The 17959-nt window shown below is 42.0% G+C and overlaps 1 protein-coding gene across 10 annotated transcripts in view; it reads left to right on the plus strand.

Annotated features, from left to right (window-relative positions):
- Positions 1–17959, plus strand: part of ENPP2 (ectonucleotide pyrophosphatase/phosphodiesterase 2) — a 72948-nt gene that overhangs the window by 11514 nt on the left and 43475 nt on the right. For 3 of the 10 annotated variants that reach the window (XM_050320860.1, XM_050320936.1, XM_050321335.1), the window contains exons 1-6: positions 4673–4974; positions 5416–5518; positions 11218–11373; positions 13435–13560; positions 15594–15654; positions 16878–16975. In XM_050320860.1, coding sequence (XP_050176817.1) covers positions 4924–4974; positions 5416–5518; positions 11218–11373; positions 13435–13560; positions 15594–15654; positions 16878–16975 — 595 coding nt within the window. In that variant the 5' untranslated portion in view covers positions 4673–4923. Of the gene's footprint in view, positions 1–4672; positions 5116–5272; positions 5319–5415; positions 5519–11217; positions 11374–13434; positions 13561–15593; positions 15655–16877; positions 16976–17959 lie in introns of those variants that run through there. The other 7 variants (XM_050321024.1, XM_050320788.1, XM_050321257.1 and 4 more) reach the window with 4 other exon arrangements.

Genomic DNA, 17959 nt, shown 5'->3' on the forward strand with positions numbered 1-17959 from the left:
GACATGACCTTGCTTCTAAACCTTGTTCTGCTTCTGTGCCAGCACAAATGGTGACTGTGTGTGGAGGGTGCACTTGAGCAGCTTCAGGAACTGCAGTGCTGTCACCAAATCCACATCCCACACTGAACCACTGAAGCTGTTGCATCTGATGTTGGGTGTGGGAGAATTTATTTCTCTACTTCATTATGCCCTCCTTTTTCTCACCAGGCTACTCATGTGGGTTTCAGTCCCTGGTGAGTATACTAGTGTTTTACATAAATAAAGACTGGGACTCAGGTCCTCCTTTGGCCAGTGGTTTCTCTTCTCTGGGAAGGCAGCACTCAGTTTCAGACAGGCATGAACCTGGTACACCTGTATTTTGTGCAGGACACGTAGATGAGGGTGAGGTGAGGAGCAGTGCAACGTGCTCTGCTGGTCGACGTGCTTTGTTGGTTGTCCTCAGCGAGTTTTGGGCTGGATGTGGGTGCTCACTCCCCAACCCTGTGAACCCTGAAGGCGTTATGTAGGTTGCTCAAAAATGTTGATGGGTTTATATATGCCTAAGGCAGTTGGTGCCTCAGGGTTTGGGCTGCAGCAAACTGCAATTTGGAAGACTTTAATTTGTCCATGATTATCCCTGAGGGTCCAGCGATGATGAGCAGACAGATAATTGGAGACTGCTGTTGTTGGGTGGTGTTTTGAGGAACTGTGGTGAGGAGGGTGTATTTTCATGAGCACAGCCTGGTTTGTAGGTCTTCCCAGTCTCATAGGGAAGCAGAGGGTGTGGTGGTGCAGCTCCTAGGAAGTCAGTCCTGTGCCTCCTGCCTCCTTGACAAAACGCAACTTTTATGTGTGTAAGTACAAAAGACACTTGCAGAAGCTTCTTCAACTCTCAAACATGTCCCACAGCCCAAGGAAACGACAGCATGACCTTGCCTATGGTAGTAGTTCCTTTTCCTACCCTGTCCCACCTACTTCCTTAATGCATCCATGTGAACATCTGTGTCCTCTCCTGCCTTTTATGATCAGGTTTTAACTTTTTGTTTCAAAGCCAGCTGCCATCCACTTGGAATCTGTTACTTGCTGAAGTATTTTTCCTCCATCAGATAAAGAGGACTTCTCAGTGACCCTATTTTGAGGTCTTCAATGGTGCTCTTTACGAGTTGAGCAGATACAGGTTCCTCATCCTTCAACAACTCTTGTATATTTTTTCCTGCATACCCAGGCTGTGCAATCACCATTCTACACTTTTGTATCTGGCTGTAGTCTGGCTCCTGTGCTGATCTCTGCTGAAGGACTGCTTACCACAGGTCATTGCCCTCTTGCACTGACTCTTACTCTTCCTGCCCCTCCTTTTGTCATCAGACCTGGCTGACCTGACGTGATGACTGGCTTTGCTGTCCTTTTGCTGTCCTTGCCTTCAAACACACCTTTCCTTCCCTCTCTATCTTGTTTGTCAGTCACTGCACTGTCTGAGTGCCAAAGATACTTGGGTTTGATCTATAAAATGCTCTAAACTCCACCACCACCTTGGTGGTGCCAAGCAGTAGGATGAGAGGCAAGGGACAGAATCTGGAACACGGGAAATTCCACCTGAATATGAGGAAGAACTTATTTACTCTGAGAGTGACTGAGCACTCTGTTGGTAGGCATCTGTGACACCCATCACCAGTTCAAGCACTGGAAAACCAGGATGAGGACCTGTTCTGTTTAACATCTGTAACGATGATCTGGACAAGGGGATTGAGGGCACCTTCAGTCAGTTTGCTGAACAGTGTAAAAGGACCTGGGGGTGCTGGTCAACAGCAGCTGAACATGAGCCAGCAGTGTGCCCAGCTGGCCAAGAAGGCCAATGGCATCGTGTCCTGTATCAGAAACAGTGTGGCCAGCAAGACCAGGGAAGTGATCTGATACTGGTGAGGCCTCACCTTGAATCCTGGATTCAGTTTTGGGTCCCACACTAGAAAAGGGCATTGAAAGGCTGGAGCATGTCCAGAGAAGGGCAATGGAGCTGGTGAAAGGTCTGGAGCACAAGTCTTATGAGGAGTTGCTGAGGGAACTGGGAGTGTTTATCCCAGACAGAAGGAGGCTCAGGGCACACCTTATTGCTCTCTGAGAGCTACCTTAGAGGAGGCTCTCCCAAGTACCAAGTGATAGGATGAGAGACAATGGCCTCAGGTTATGCCAGGGGAGGTTTAGGCTGGGCATTGCGAAAAAATTCTTCTTGGAAAGGGTTGTCAAGTTGCCCAGGGAAGCTGGTGGAGGTATTTAGAAGACAAGAAATATGTGGCACTTGGGGACACGATTTAGTGGTGGACATGGAAATGCCGAGTTAAGGGTTGGACTTAATGATCTTAATTTTTTTTCCAACCTAAACGATACTGCAATTCTGTGAATGTTTGTAACTGTGAAAATGTTAGAGTGTGAATTTCTCATGTAAAACGCCATCTGGTGCCTGGTTGGACGTTTTGCATCCGGAGTTAAATAATCAGTATAATACAAGCCAGAAAATCCAAAGGCCAATTCTCATTCATGATAACTGATAAAGATGCATTTCATATTCTGCTGATATTGTTAAAATTCCTTTTAAATGTGTTTCATTTAAGCCTTAAAACTTGCACTGAATTGCTGAATTCTTGGGCCAGGAATATATTATTTCAGCTTTAGTCCTTTCCATTCTGATGAGCAAAATGGCAATTAGGTGCTGAAAAAATTAATTACCACTGATTCCAGCAGTGAAATTTTGCCTGAACAAAATTATTAGACCTTGTTTATGCTAATAAGTTCCTTGTGCATCTGTGGGATGGCTTCAGGCACAATGTTTGAGACAAAAAGAACTTTGTGCATCGGAGTATGTGTTCAGTTGAGCGCTACTGGAAAATGTGTCTTACATTACACAGATGAAAAAGATTAGTTTCAGAGTCGTCATCATCTATAGTTCTAAAGACATTACAAAGGACTTTAATTAATCTAATGTACTTGTAACATGGACCAGAAAACAAAATGAGCTCCTCCATTTATGTGAAGTTGTGAAGTTTACAAGCTCCAGAGAGGTTACACAAATGGAAAAATGCAATATGTATTTTTAAATCAGTAGAAGTCATCTGTGATGCTGTATTTCTTGGTTTTGTTTCTTTCTTTATTTTTCTGGGTGGCCACTTTTAACATATGTAGGAATTTTACTTCAAGAGAACTGAAGACCTGTGTGTTAGGAAGGTATGCAAGAACAGCAAAGGCTCCGGATCTCTGAAAATGACACTGGATGTTTTGGCTTGGGCACTCAAAACTGGCCACCTGATTTGAAAATTCAGTTGTGTTTTGCCTCAGTTCCTCAGTGACCTGAGGGTCCCAAGCTGGAGGAAAGCTTGGAGCTGCTGATTTCTATATTTTGCCCATGAAATCATGAGCTTCATTAGCTAAGATACATAGGCAACACCACTGAGCAATTTTATTTGTGGCACCTTAGGTTTCCTGTCTGCTGAGATCACACACTGCTGTACTTACCTAGTGCTTGGGGGTGAAATTGCTTAACCACAGGATATACCAGAGGCTAAGGGCAAACAATCTTATAGGAACAGATAGTAACTTTGTTGATAATTATTCTTCTCTATGCTCAGCTTTTTGCTAGAAAAATATTGCTTATTTTTTTTCAGCCCAGCTAGTGAAGTGGGCATTAGAAAATGGGTCTTGAATTCATAGTCTCAGTCCGTGCAAGTAAAAGGAATACGATGTCCTGGTGTGGCTAAGATGAAGGTCTTTTCCCTCTAATTACATTGCCTTGAGCCTTGCAATACAAAGATGCAGCTACACAATAGAGCCACTTTCAGTTAAGAAACTGCATAAAAAAGGATCATCTCCTGGCAAAGGCTGGCATGCTGATGAGGTGTGGGCAACTAAGAAAAGGGCTTTTTAGACTCTGTCCTGTAAAGCTACAGGGTGGGGAAGGTGAGTTATTGCAGCAGGTAAAAGGTACCTCTAAACAAAACTCAAAATTGTATGTGTTTATTATTGCAAGTTAGTTTAAAGAAAACTGTACTGAGTCTCTCATTGCCAATATAGAATATGGGACAGGTCCCAAGAGAAGCTCAGTCCATCTGAGGGCTTACAAACCTCGACTCTGTCCCTTTAAATGTAATTGTTAGTAAACACTTTCATGAAAGAAGCTTTCATCAGACAAAAAAAACCCAAAAAAGTGGCAAACTACACTGGTAAATAATTTGCCTTGGTACATAATATTTAAGCCACTGATTTCAACCGTAATTCTGTTCAGCATTATCATTTGCTTTGTAAATAAAAGTGCTTATCCAAACAGCCAAGCTTTCTGTTGTTGATGAAAATGGGGGAATGTGGGGCAGAGTGAACGTGTCACTTCCCTTCCTTTCTGGAAGTCTGAAGTTTCCAGCTATTCAGATGGAACTGCTTGTGTTTCCATCGATACGAGCCTTGCTCTGCCACAGCAGCACGGGAGAACGACGTTAAAAAACACCCCGCGCTCTGAAAGAGTCTCCAGTTTTTTGGGGCCTCTGCTCTGCAGCACAGTTAGAAATTTGAGGAGCACCCGTGGAGGAAGAGGGGCGTCCCCCAGCTCCCAAATCCCCCGACCGTGAGGGGTCAGAGGGACTGAGCCCACCGCGCTGTCACACCTGACACCGGGGAACTTTTGAGGGTGGCACCGGGATATTTTCACTTCGCAGCCCCCAGTGAGCTTCCCCCTCTTCTTCTCCGAGCCAGATGGAGACGCATTTGGTTTTTCTTTTAGCCATGTTACTTTTGTGAGGAGAATGAAACGAGCAGGAGGAGCTATTGGCCGCCGCGGCACAAGCAAGCTCAGCTCTGCCAGAGAAAACCACATAAAAGCGCACGGGTGTGTGCCTGGGGGGAGGGCGCAGCGAGGGATGATGCCTGGAGCTTCTTGCACTCGGAGCTGCGATTTGTGAGTGAAACATGATGAAATCACCCCCTGGACAAATCACACGAGCCTGTCAACCTCACCAGGTGGGATTACTCGTAGCTAATAGCCCGAACTCCCCGAGCAAACAGAGCTCTGCGCTCACTATAAAAAAAGGCGGCGGTGCGGCGTAGGCTTTTCAAGAATTCCCTGGTATGGCTAAGCAGGGCTGCGTCCACTCGCACCAGGTAGGAGAGGAGAGGAACGTGTTTGCTTTTAGAGGAGGAGTAGCAGCCCGTCTGTCCTGAATAAGTTCCTACAAAAAGGAGCGTTTCAGCTTCAGAAAGAGATGTTTTATTCATAAACCCCTTCTGGTTTGTGTTACTCTCCAACGGTGACGCTGTCAGCTGCTGCTCCAGTGATGGGAACTGCAGTGCTGGGGAGCCCGAATGTACAGAGGACCATCTCTACCCTTTATGCCTAATGCTCTTGGCATGAAAGTCCTGCTTCTTGCACACTTCACTTACTTTGCTGTTTTACTTTTGCAGGTTATATCCTTGTTTGCTTTTGCCTTTGGAGTAAATGTCTGCATGGGATTTACAACAAATCGATTTAGGAGATCCGAAGAATGGGATGAGGGGCCGGTCTCAGGTACAGTAACGGACTTAGGCTGTACATCGCCATGCCCTTATGTTATAGGCTGTGGTTAGAAACCATTCCTACTCTGTAACACTAGTTTGCTTGTTCCTTTTCCCTCTAGGATATAGAGAAGAATAAATAACTCGCCGAGCCCGAGTCAGTTGACCTTTGGGACTCACCTATAGGTCTCCTATTTACTTAAACTTTTGCTCTGTGTGCATGTGACTATGGAAAACGTAGCTTATTTTAGGACTGAGCACTCTCAGTCTCGCAGAGATCGGTCTCATCAGTTCCTCTGAAGTGTTTGGCATGTTTTGTGCGCTGCACAGTTTCCTTCTACTGCTAAGAGAAACTCCCTGATGGGTTTAAGGGTACTGGGTTTATTTTGGTAGCTATTTAAGCGGTTTCTAGAAACTTGATGAATGCTTTCAAGAGGCGCTGGTGAGAAAAGCTTTTGGGATTTCTGTGGCTCCTGAGGTCATGCTGGTTTGTGAACAGTAGACGGCAGACATCTGACGGCGGAGAGAGCCGGGAGAGGAGAGCAGGTGTTCCTGCAGATGTGCTGTCACCGAGTCATCTGCTTTTCTTGTGCTTTTTGCTTTTTTCTTTGGAAGACAGTAAGAACATGTCACAGAAGGAAGTGTTGTTTGTGTTCTGGGGCAGTACAGGGTTTTGCGAGCTCAGACATACTCCAAATGGAAAAAATAAACCAGAACACTAGTCCTTTTTTCCTAAAAAAAATTAAAAAAAAAAAAAAAAAAAAAGGCATCAGGCATGACTTGTGCCTCTGTTCCTTTGGCAGCAGAAAGAAAACCTGCGGTCATTGACTTTGAGATGGTTAACATAATTGAAGTGGAAGGGTTTCATTTGCAATACCCGTCTGTAATGATAGCTTGTGAATTTTAATTATAAAATGGTTTACCGTGGCTAGAGTTTGTTGTGTTCCTGGTAACGTATCTGTGTCCTTCTGTCCCCCGTCTTTGACAGGAATTGGTGTCTAATCACAGCCACAATCAGGGCTGCTGATCACTGAGCAGAGGCGTTTTAGGTAATCAAAAAGATAAGAGGCTGTTGCCTTTGATCTTTATATGAGTTTTTAAAAATATTTGAAAACCAATTGGTTATTTTGTTGTTGTTGTTTTTTTTTTTTTTTTAAATCTTCTAGTATTTTAACTGTAGAGTAGTTGTGCAGTGTGTGTAATAGTAATGGGAAGGATTTACGTTTCAAGTGTTCAACATCTGACTGCCAGCTGCTTTGATTCGCTGGTGACTGCCTAGGGCAGAACTGCTCACTTGGCTTTTACTGAAGTTCCAAAGGTCTGATATTGGGGACCCACTGCAGCTGATCGTGTGCCAGCCCTGCTGAGCCAACCAGCACCGCCAGGGCTGGGATCAGTAGCTGTGCGCTGTTTCCAATAGCAGGAGGATTGGATCAGCAATACAGAAAAGTAGGAGGAAATACAGGATCTCTTGCAAAAGGGCAGGAGATGGGGAATTTTTCGAAGTGTATTGAGAACTTGCTTACAGGTGGGATTGAACCTACACCTGGCATTGAAGTCATCCAGTCCAGGACACAACAAGGAGAGAAAAAAGTAAGGGAGGGGTTTGTCCATTCTGTGTTTATGAAGAAGTATTATAGTAACATCAGTCTGAAGGAGATGGTAAAAGATTACTTCCAGTTATACTTCGTTAGAAGTCCAGTGCAATGAAATATTCAGAATAAAAGATTGGTATAATTATTTTTCAGCTTCACTCTTCCTCAGCTTATTTATTTCCAAGTTTCTTGCTGTTAAGAGTTAATTATTTTAGACTGATAAAACAGTCTTTACCAAACATTACTGTGGAAACCAGTTTGTTATTTCTCCAGAGGTATGCCATGATTATAAACAAATTTTAGTTTTTAATCTAGTATAGAATTCTACTATGAGCCAAAGCCAACTTGTTGTCCGTTTCCTAGTCCCTTATAAATGCACATCAAAGTATCACATAATGCCTACCCCACCTTGTTCTCTTTTTACATTGTACTGATGTGTCTTTATACATTTGAGACATTTAATATTTGTACCCAACAAATCCTTTAATTGAAATAATTTTTTTACCTGAAATTTCTAAAAGACATTAGAGAACCAAGACTTGTAACTTTGCTTTTGTAAGTTATTTGCTATTTGCCAGCAGTTTTGGGGAAAATGGCCTTAGTAATCTCTTGAAACATGTTTGTTGGCCATGATAGGACAATTTACGCTTTGAAAGGAGACACATTGAAGTTTTTCTATCCCTTCTCACTGGATTTTTAAGCACGTCATTAAAAATGGAGTCTTACCTTTCTTGTACCAGAGTTAGGATGTATTTTTTTCCTTTATCTGACATTTCATTGAAATTTTACTCATTGCAAAAATGAAATGCATGTTCATAGTATGAACATTATCTGGCAATATTGGAGCTCCTCATGTTTTGCATAAGCATTTGGTTGTTCCATATCAGTTCCATATGGGACCCATAGGATCCAAAATGGCAGATTGTTACCAGTTAGTCTCCCTCCTGTAATGACTGTGTAGGCATGTCTATATTGTCCTCTGTCTTAAAAACTACTGGAAATAAATGGATATGACTTTTTTTAAGAGATGCTGTAATCAGAGTCAAAGGAAGTAGTTTGATATGGTACCTTCTAAGATGAGTGTAACACCTTTGCAAAGGAAATGTAGTAACCCCCATGAACTAAATCGCAAAGGCACTATTGCCCTATGTAACTTTGGTCTCTAACCTATGATGTAAAAGACAATTAGATGGTTGTTTTGAGCTTAGCTGACCAGAAAAGAATGTATGGAAAAGGGTGTGAAAGGCTTCATGTAAAAAATAAGGAGGGGAGAATCTTCCTGTTGAGATCCCTCTGCCTGCTGCACAGTCTGACTGCAAGACTGTGGAGGGATGCAGGAGTTTTGAAAAGGACTTTGAAGCTGTCTAAGTTTGTTCTGTGCAAGGGTTTCTGCTGGTCTGAAAGTGCTCACTATGGATAAAGCTCCTGATGATATATTTTCAAACTATTTTGCATGCACCAGTACCCCTGCCATGGCATTGTGCATGACCTGAAAAGCATGATCTGGCTGCGAAGGCAAGGTCAAGCATGATAAACAAAGGAGTGATCTTAATATATTGAGAGGAATTTATCAAGTCCTCTTTTGTGCTATGATAGAGAAAGTGTCCTACATTGACTCGAGAGGAGCGACTTGAATTTGCTAAGTGATTTGGGAAAATTTGTCATGTCAGTAATGAGGTGGTTGTCAAGAGGTATGAGAAAATAACAGACAAAGTAGTGTGCTAAACCTTTCTTGCATGAAATGGAAACCGTGCTTGCAGTTATAGAAAATGGAGCTAGAAGGGACCTTGAACAGCTATGTAGATCTTCTCCATATCCTAAGACATGGTCACTTATTACTGAAGAGATCCTGACAGATCTTGGCCTAACCTGTTCTTCAAAATCTCCAAGCTCAGAGATTGCACAGCCTCCGTGGGCAATTTGTTCCAGTGGTTTCCTGTAAATAAGCTGCTCTTTACAACAGGTAGAGATTCCTTGAGCTGCAGTTAACTGTCTCTTATGTAATCTGCAGTCAGATTTACACCTTCTCTTTCCTAAACACATGATGATGTGCATTTTTTTTTACCTTCTGATAAGATCTCCTTCTCAGCCCTTTGAAATGAAGAGGGTAATGCCAGTGTAATGGTTATATGCTAATATGTAATACCTTCAAGTTCACAATACCTTTGATTTGAAGCTTTCATGGATTTATGTTATATATTACCTGACTTCCAGAAGAAAAAGTAGTAGAAGAGGTTAAATAACATGAAAATATTTTTTGGTAATAGATTTTCAGAAGCATTTGACAGGAAGCAGCTGTCATCAAAAATATGGAAGAAGACTTCATAGCTCTGAAAGTTTGAGTTGTTAGCATGCTTTGAAACAATTCTCATGCGATTAATTTCTAACATAGCTTTATAACCTACTTAGCTGACCAAAGAAAACACTGGTCTGTGTATTGCCAGCACAAATACACGATGTTTAGCTCCTTGGAATTTCAGGTGGCCAAAATCTTGATGTCTAATGCTTGCAGGGTATGTGTCTGTAGAGCGAAACTTAACTATGTGTAAAATGTTACTCGAACTGAGCATTGCTGACTTGGTTGAAAAAAATAAACCACAAAAGCAGAGAGACGCTTGCCTGCTACCTGTCTTTTCCAGCAGTTATATGAGTGTGCCTTACCATAATCCATGACTGCAACAGTAGTAGGTTTGGGTTTCTCACCTATTTTCTTGCTATAGGGTTGATCTGCTGACAGGTTTATTCCTGTCAGCAAAGTGAAGTGGTTCATGCTGGTGTCTAACCAGTGCCAGTGCCACTCCAAGGGAAGTGGTGGAGCAGTAGTGCTGGGGATGGCTGCTAGTGAGAAATCAACTACTACAATGGCACCTCTGGACTTCTCTTTCGTCTTCTTTTACATCCATTCTCATTGTGTTTGGTTAATGCCATCTTATTTGGGAAGAGATTTCCCTTCAATTTATGTGGTGACTGAACTTTCAGCTATGTAAAAATGTAAGGGGAAAAAATATATAAGAAAATATCAGAGCAACTTTTTCCCCAAAATGCCATTGTGTCAGTCCTCTTAAAATCATACTGCTAATCATGGTGAGCTTTGCCAGACCCAAAACCAAACCATGACCTAAAAGAAAACAAACCCAAGATGATTTCAAATACTTAATTTTAATAGGTCTCTCAAGGAACAAAAGGTATTGTGAAATTTTCCTTGGAACACTGTATTTAAAAGATAATGTACATTCATTACTTTATTTAATAAAATACAGTTAACCCTAGAGAACAACACACAATTTTCCTGTTTCATATAAGCTGCTATGTAGGATTCTCTTATAGGAAAAGCTTCGAAAATATGGGAAGAGTACAAACAAGTAAGTTTTGAGAAAAGAGCAGACCCATGCATATCAGCTTTGACATTAAAGACCCTTACTAATAGATTATTGAAGTCTAATACATTATTCATGGCTTTCAGATTGGCAGTCCTCCATTTACTTACACACATAATAATATATTAATTTCTTAAATACTTCTACATTTCTAGAGTTTTTATAATTTGGAGCTCTGCAGAAGCCCATCAAAAAGCCTTGCTTTATTTCTCCATTGATTTATAGAGCATCCTAAAGTTTTTTTTTCACACTTCACATTGATTTGACGCCTTCCAGTATAGCAAATCAAGTCCTGCTGTTGCATGTAGATTAATTGGAGTTCTTTCCTATGTAAACTGACCAGCCAGCCATGAAAATGTCACTTGGTTTCTGAAAACAAAGGCCTGCTTCTGTGGAATAACTACAGCTCCTGGAATGGGGCCTTGGAGACTTCAATACATTTCTGCTAATGATCTCTTGATTGTTACAGAGGTAAAGCCAGGGCTGTTTCTTTGCAGGATGTTATCACAGCATGCTGCTTCCTTTTTTTTTTTTTTCTCCCCCAAAAGAACAACTCTTTTGGAATTTGTTCCTTTTTTTTTTTTTCTTTCATTTCTTCAAGCAATCCTTTTCCTCTCCCTGCTCTTTCCTTTCCCAGAGCAAAAATCTGAGGTTTTGCTCCTTCAAGTGGCTTGGGGCTGAGCTGCCTGTCCCGTTGCTGCTGGCCTGACAGAATGTTACCCTGTTTCTTGTTCACACAGTCCTGTCAGATTCCCCCTGGATCAGTACCTCTGGCTCCTGCAAAAACAGGTGCTTTGAACTTCAAGAGGCAGAGCCTCCTGGCTGCCGCTGTGACAACCTGTGCAAGAGCTACAACAGCTGCTGCTTCGACTTTGATGAGCTGTGCTTGAAGACAGGTATGATGGGTCTCCTGTCCTGCTCTGCCAGGTGCTGCTGACACCTGGTTCCTGCCAGTGGTCGGGACCTGCCTGACAAACCCGCTCTCCCTGCCATAACCTGCACCTCCTCCTGCCTGGCTGGGCAGGCTCAGCTCAGCCCGGAATGCAGCCCATTGCAAAGGAGCAGCAGGAATGTGCATCTATTGCTCCTCTCTGTGGGGGCAGAAAAAGCAGGTTACTGTTCATATGACATGAAAAGTAGATCTTCTGGTACAAAATGAAAAGCAATAATCAGTTTTTAGGCACCAGTTTGACCTCCAGGCTACAATTAAAAGCTGTGGTAAAAACTGGAGGTTGATCATTTTGTGGCAGCCATCCTTTTTTTCCCCGAGTGAAAACCTAATATTGGAGCAATTCAGGCTTACTTGTGGCATGAAGGTGTCTTGGAAGCTGAGAGCATTGAAGAGCTGTAGGTCCTCTTGGAGCAAGCCTCAGGTGACAGCCTGGGCTTGCTACCTGTGCCCCAGACTCTGATTTCCCATTTTCAGGATGCTAATAACACACTGGTAGAAACATTTGGCTTCAATTCATTGGACCCTGGGGGATGGAAATACAGCAATGTGTTCACTTTATCTTCCACCCCCCCCTCCATGAGTCATAGGCAAGGAAAACGTCAAAGAGGGCCATGAGTTATGTTTTACTTCTTAGCACAGTGCATTTAAATTATTAGTTATACCCTTCTTTTTGAATGTTTGCACAGTGGTCAGAGTTGACACAGGTGCCTTCTACTTTTGCCATTAAACTTTTTCGAGCTTTATCCAAGTATTACGCTAAGCAGCCAAAAGAGAAGTCTGATGATTAAATATATAATTGCCTGTGGATGTGCCATGCTTAAAAGTCCTGATTTCCACAATTCTGATTATGATTATATAATTTTCATAGCTCAGTACCAAAAAATGGTGAGCTAATCTGGTATGAAAAACAACTTTGGTTCCAGGCCAAAAACTTCTGAATTTTAGGCTCATGCTATTTTGGCCCCAGTGTAAATGACTGCAGAATGAGAGGCTCTTTTTGAAGACTTTGAGCTTTCAGCAAGATATCTTGCTACCAAAGGGTGGATTTTCACTTCCTCAAGCCTGCTGTCTGCAGCAGACACATGTTCATGTATGGGTACCTGCGTAGCACCTGGAACTGTTGTGCTAATCCTCAAATACCTCCATAGGCATTTATTCAGGCAATTGTCACGTGTATAATCTGTAAATATTATATACTTACAGGAAAAAAAGCCCCAAATGAAGGAGAAAATGAGATAAAAGGTGTTTCTCTGATGTGATGAGGGTTTTTTACTGTGTGCATGTGTGCTGATTTTTGAAGTTTCTTTACTGAGCCTGGAGGTGGAAAATCATCCTTAAAACCATAGACCCTGTTCCAAAATGTAGCAATGTACTATCCTTGAGAGAGCACCCGATTTAGACAGGCCTTTAGACTCTAATCTCATTTGCAAGATGAGAAGAGCTGGGGTGTTTTACAGAAGCTGTGCCATGGTTTTCCTCGAAGAACAGTTCTTGTTTTCTCGAAACTTTTCAATTGGTGCTGAATCTTGCACTGTGGATGAGGAACTGATGCGAGTAAGGCATCAATTTGCATCGACATAATCTCTTTCCTACTTTCTCTTATTTTCTATGGATTGAGCTGTGGACTGTAGTAGTTGTGATGAAAAGATTACCCAAGAAATACCAGAATTCTCAGTTTGTGCTTCAGGCCCCACCAATTATCTGTCAAAATTCCTTTTTGTCTTTTCTTTACACACTTCTGGCATTCAGATTATACAAAGACTGAAATACAACACCTGAGGGTAGCAGAAACACATGCGTATTGGGTGGAGGAGCCCTCCTGCACTTGCAAATCACAAGAGTCCCTTGATTTTGGTTGACATACTTCAGAGGTCTTGAAATCGCTAAAATGGGGCCATAAACTTTACACCCAATTTTAACGACTAGAGTGTTGCCATTACGGCTTGAGTGGCTACTTTGTTTTGCTTACAGTCTCTCGTTCTTGCTTACAATGTGAATATTGTAGCTCGGGGCTGGGAGTGTACCAAAGATCGCTGTGGAGAAACCAGGAATGATGACAATGCTTGCCACTGCTCTGAAGACTGCTTAAGTAGAGGAGATTGTTGTACTAATTACCAAGTCGTTTGCAAAGGTACGTCTTTAGTCTTTCTTCCTTTTATCTTTCCAAACCCAACAGAAGGCAGCCCTATGGGTAAAGGGTTTTCTTCTGAAGGAAGAACTCTCCTTGTTTTGTTTTGATTTTTTTTTTTTTTTGAGTGGGGGCCGGAGAATGGGGAATTGAATTTGTAAGTTTCTGAACACTAGCAGAGAAAAATACATATAATTTGTTGATCGTAGAAGGATGTTATCTCTGCCTGTAGAGATAAAATGATAGAAAGAGAATAGTTGTAGGAGAACGAAGAAGAGTTTAAAGCAAAACTCTGAAGTGTTCAGATGCATTTGTCTGCATCACAGGGAGAGCAGGGATATCTGATGGTCTCAGAAGGAATGGAGCATTCCTAGATATGTTATCTCTGTCACAAAGACTTTTCTCCACCCCCACCACAAAAGCTCCTGCTCAAACTATGTGGCCTGACACCCGTAGGCTTTGTTTCTTGTGGGAGGCGAGTTGCAAAAGCACAAGGGCTGTTACTCGCAGGTGAGTGTCCTGTGCTTCAGATGACCATGACACACCATGGCTGCAGAACAGCCCGCACCGACTGGCAGGTGGATGGGCTGTGAAAGCTTAACTTTCGTCCACTACCCCGCCCTTTTAGAACATATCCTGCCTGTGTAATGTGTCTGACATTCAGAACAGGTCTTCTGATCCTTGATAATGAGCTCTACAAGTTTTGCTTTTGTATCTCAGCTAGTTCTTAGGGTTTTTTTCGTTCATTAACTTTACTGGGGCAAGGGTTACAGTTTGAAATTGTTTCTTCCACACCATTTTGGACAACTGTGTATGTTCACAGAATGATAATGGTCCAGATCCATACACTGAAAATGGGCTTTTGTTTACTTGGTTTTGCTGTTGGGAATCCAAATGAAATATGTGTTTTCAAAAAAATCCCCATAGGTTTTTTTTCCCCTTCTCAAAGAAACCCGAGGCTGAGACCACTTAAATACTATTTAAGTTCCTGCCTTTTTTGTGAGCTCCCTCTCACAAGTGTCGAGAGGAATTAACATGTCTCCAGCTTTAATGTACGTAATCTTTGTTTAATTGGATAATAACAAATTATCAGAACGACCCTGAAACTCTGACAGGAGTAATCATTATGTAAGAACAATGTTTCCTCTTTATTCGTGGCTTTGCCTTTCTGAGGATGGTGTGTTGGTTGTTTTTTTTTCTTGGAAATTGTCCCTCAATCTCCTGTCATGGTCAGTTGGAATTGCTTGCAGCACACATTTCCTGTAGATCTTTTCTATGATGATTTTTTGTTTTCATTGTTTTCATTTGTTTTCATTGAACTTCAGTTCCTTTAATAGTACCAGGTTCAGGAAACAGGCTTGTTAGTTAATAATTTGTGTTTCAATTGACCTGTGAAAGTGCAAGTCATGAGCCACTCTATAGTCAGCATTCAGCAGTGAAAATCTTAAGAAAATAGTTGATTACATGAAGTAATTTTAACTAATCTAGCTCTGAAAGAGTATTAATGCTTTTTTTTTAGCCTGAGTCTCACCTGATCCATGAGCTGATAGGCTCTCTAAACCAGCTGGAAACTATTTAGAGTTGTTTTTCTTCCCCAGAATGAATTTTTTTTTTGTGCCTGTAGCCAGCTGAATCAGCTCATGGAGACATCAGAGCTGGGGGGAGGAGGGTGAGAATTCACAGCCAGAAGCAGCACTACCTGTTTTTGACAGATCAAAAATAAAAAAAATTAAAATAGATGACCACTGTGACTAAAGTGTCACCACTGTCTCTTGTGGTCAGAACTACTCTTAACTCCAGTTTTAGGAGCTGCTTGTAGGAGTGCTAGTTTGGTTGAATAGAATATAACCAGATCACTTGTTCACCCTTGTGAAAAGACATGCTCATTATTTATGGAAAGTATGACCAGACAGTCTATAACTGGAGCTAGGCTTGATTTTTTTTTTTAATATATATTTTCTGTGAAACCTATAGCTGTGTCCACAGATTTTTTTGATTTTTAATTTTTTGAAACTCCGATGTGACTTTTCTGGCAGGAGAAACCCACTGGGTGGATGATGACTGTGAAGAGATAAAGGCTCCTGAGTGTCCAGCAGGGTGAGTGTTTTGCATCCAACTGCAAAGCCGAGTGCAGCAAAGCCAGTGGTCCCCAGCTCTGCCCACCACACTTCCACAGTGGCCCTGTCATGCAGGCTGAATGGCTGTGGGTTGGATGCTTTCCTGGGCTTCACCATTTGTACAGTTAAGCTCATAATATTGTAAAGCATTTGCCTTTAAGCTGCTGGGTGAGTAGCGTTGCATAAAATATGGGTTTGAACTCTTGGTCTTTGATCACCTGCTGCTGAGCTTGCCTGCTCCACTTATATTGGGAAGGTAACCAGACTCATTTGAAGTCAGTAGGAAGGTTTATGTTGTTCTGCTTGCAGTAAAATTCAGGTTAAGCCACATGTGAACACAGTTCAGACCATTTTTTTTTTAAATTGAATTTTGTGCTCCTAGTGTTATGCTCCTAAATGAAAGGATTTCTAAATTGCACTGGGATACAGGCTTGACTTAGTGACGAATTTGAGCACAGGAATGTGAGTGACAGGGAGAAAGTAAGCACTTTTGAAACCAGTTGTCTCTATTATCCCTGAAGGTAAGCATCTGCTCAGGTGCTGTGTTGGGTTGCAGCTCAGTCTGTGCTGTTAGGAGGATAATTTGGAGGAACTTATCCTGGTGACAGTGACAGCTGCTTACCCCTGCAGCAGCTGACTAACATTAAAAGCCCAGGTGTGTCTGTCTGTGACAAATCTTTGCCTGCTTGCAATCAACTCTCAGTGGCAAATAAAAAAAGTAATAAAAGAACATGAGATACTGTCATCTTTAGAATGTGAGAGTGAACTGTGCCTCACAGAGCTCGCTCAAAATGCTACATGGACTTCTGTTTGCGAAGAGGGAAGACCACCTGTCATGTGACATGTGTTTTTTTAACTACAGATAGTGTGCTAGGGTGGGTACTCATGCATACTGTTTTTTTTTTCCTTCTACATCTCTTTCTATAAGCACTTGCCTTTATGGACTGTATGTTTTTAGCTGCTCAGGGAAGGTGTTTTTTAAGTTGGATATCAGCCCTTTCACTGACTGTGAGTGAGCACTGGGCATTACTAAGTGTGAGGATTATCAGTTTCTGCTGGTATGTTAAGTATGCAAAGGATTACAGACATGTAGTATATACAGTAACTGTATCTCAGATTTTCTGGAGTCCCAGTGAGTAAGTGCAAGTAAAAAAAAATAAATTTTGAAATGCTGCCTTATACTCCTGCTGCTTTTGCTTCCAGCTTTGTTCGTCCTCCTTTGATCATCTTCTCTGTTGATGGTTTCCGTGCATCATATATGAAGAAAGGGAACAAGGTCATGCCCAATATTGAAAAACTGAGTGAGTACATCCACTTTCATACAGTGAATGAAAGACAATCTCTTGGAGCCCAGTTGTTTTCTTTGTTCATTTTGAAACCGAAGGTCAGCATGGAGCTGGAATGGCAGAAGTCCCCTCTGGTTTAGAAAGCAACCTGGTTAATGCACACAGAAGAGCTGCTAGTTTGGGAAATGTTGCTCAGAATCAATGACCTTAATGTGGTTTTGTCAGCAAAGAAATGCATCTTCGGTACATGACACATATCATGCGTTCTTACAAGCTAGTTGGGAGGTGCCCACAAAATTTTCCCCTTGATTCAGAAATGTCAGAGGTTTGGATAAATGGCTGCAGTTGTGGTGGATGCCTATTAACTGGCTGGGGACATGCCTTGTACTCACCTCTGGGGGAAAGGGCATCCACCTGGGTTTGTGGCATACTGGATGCACTGCATATTTGAACCTCTCTGTATTAGCATGGTGTTTGTGTGTGTGCCCATATCCTTGAAAGGCAGTGGGTTCTCTTCCCCCTGTGTGTGTGCTGGCCCTTGTATTTGTGTAGCCACCTATGCTTGGACTCAGTGATCTTAAAAGTTGTTTCCAGCCTAAATGATTCTAGTGGAGGCTGAGGTCAAAGCCCATTGTGAAACTGCAGCTTTAGTATATTTATTACTTAAAATAAACCTGCATTTTCTTATGTTGTTTTACTTAATAAGATATTTCCAGTGACTCTGGATAGAGACTCACTCAGAAAAGAAAACAGTCTATGGGAATGCAGCTGGTTCAGTAGTCATCTGGCTGCATTATTTCAGTTGTTTACTGTGAATTACAAAGAGTGCATGAGTAGATTTACCACTGCCCCTACTGCTGACCACTGCTAAGCAGCAGAATGTTCATTTAAATTGGTTAAAATTTAACTAGTTTCTGCATCATTTTGAACCACAGAAATTGCTTCCTCTGTTTTTGTTTTCTGTGTCTGAGAACTTCGCTTCCTCATGTTTGCATTTGC

Source organism: Myiozetetes cayanensis, unplaced genomic scaffold, assembly GCF_022539395.1.
Source record: "Myiozetetes cayanensis isolate MyiCay16 unplaced genomic scaffold, myiCay2020 scf1, whole genome shotgun sequence".
NCBI lineage: Eukaryota > Metazoa > Chordata > Aves > Passeriformes > Tyrannidae > Myiozetetes > Myiozetetes cayanensis.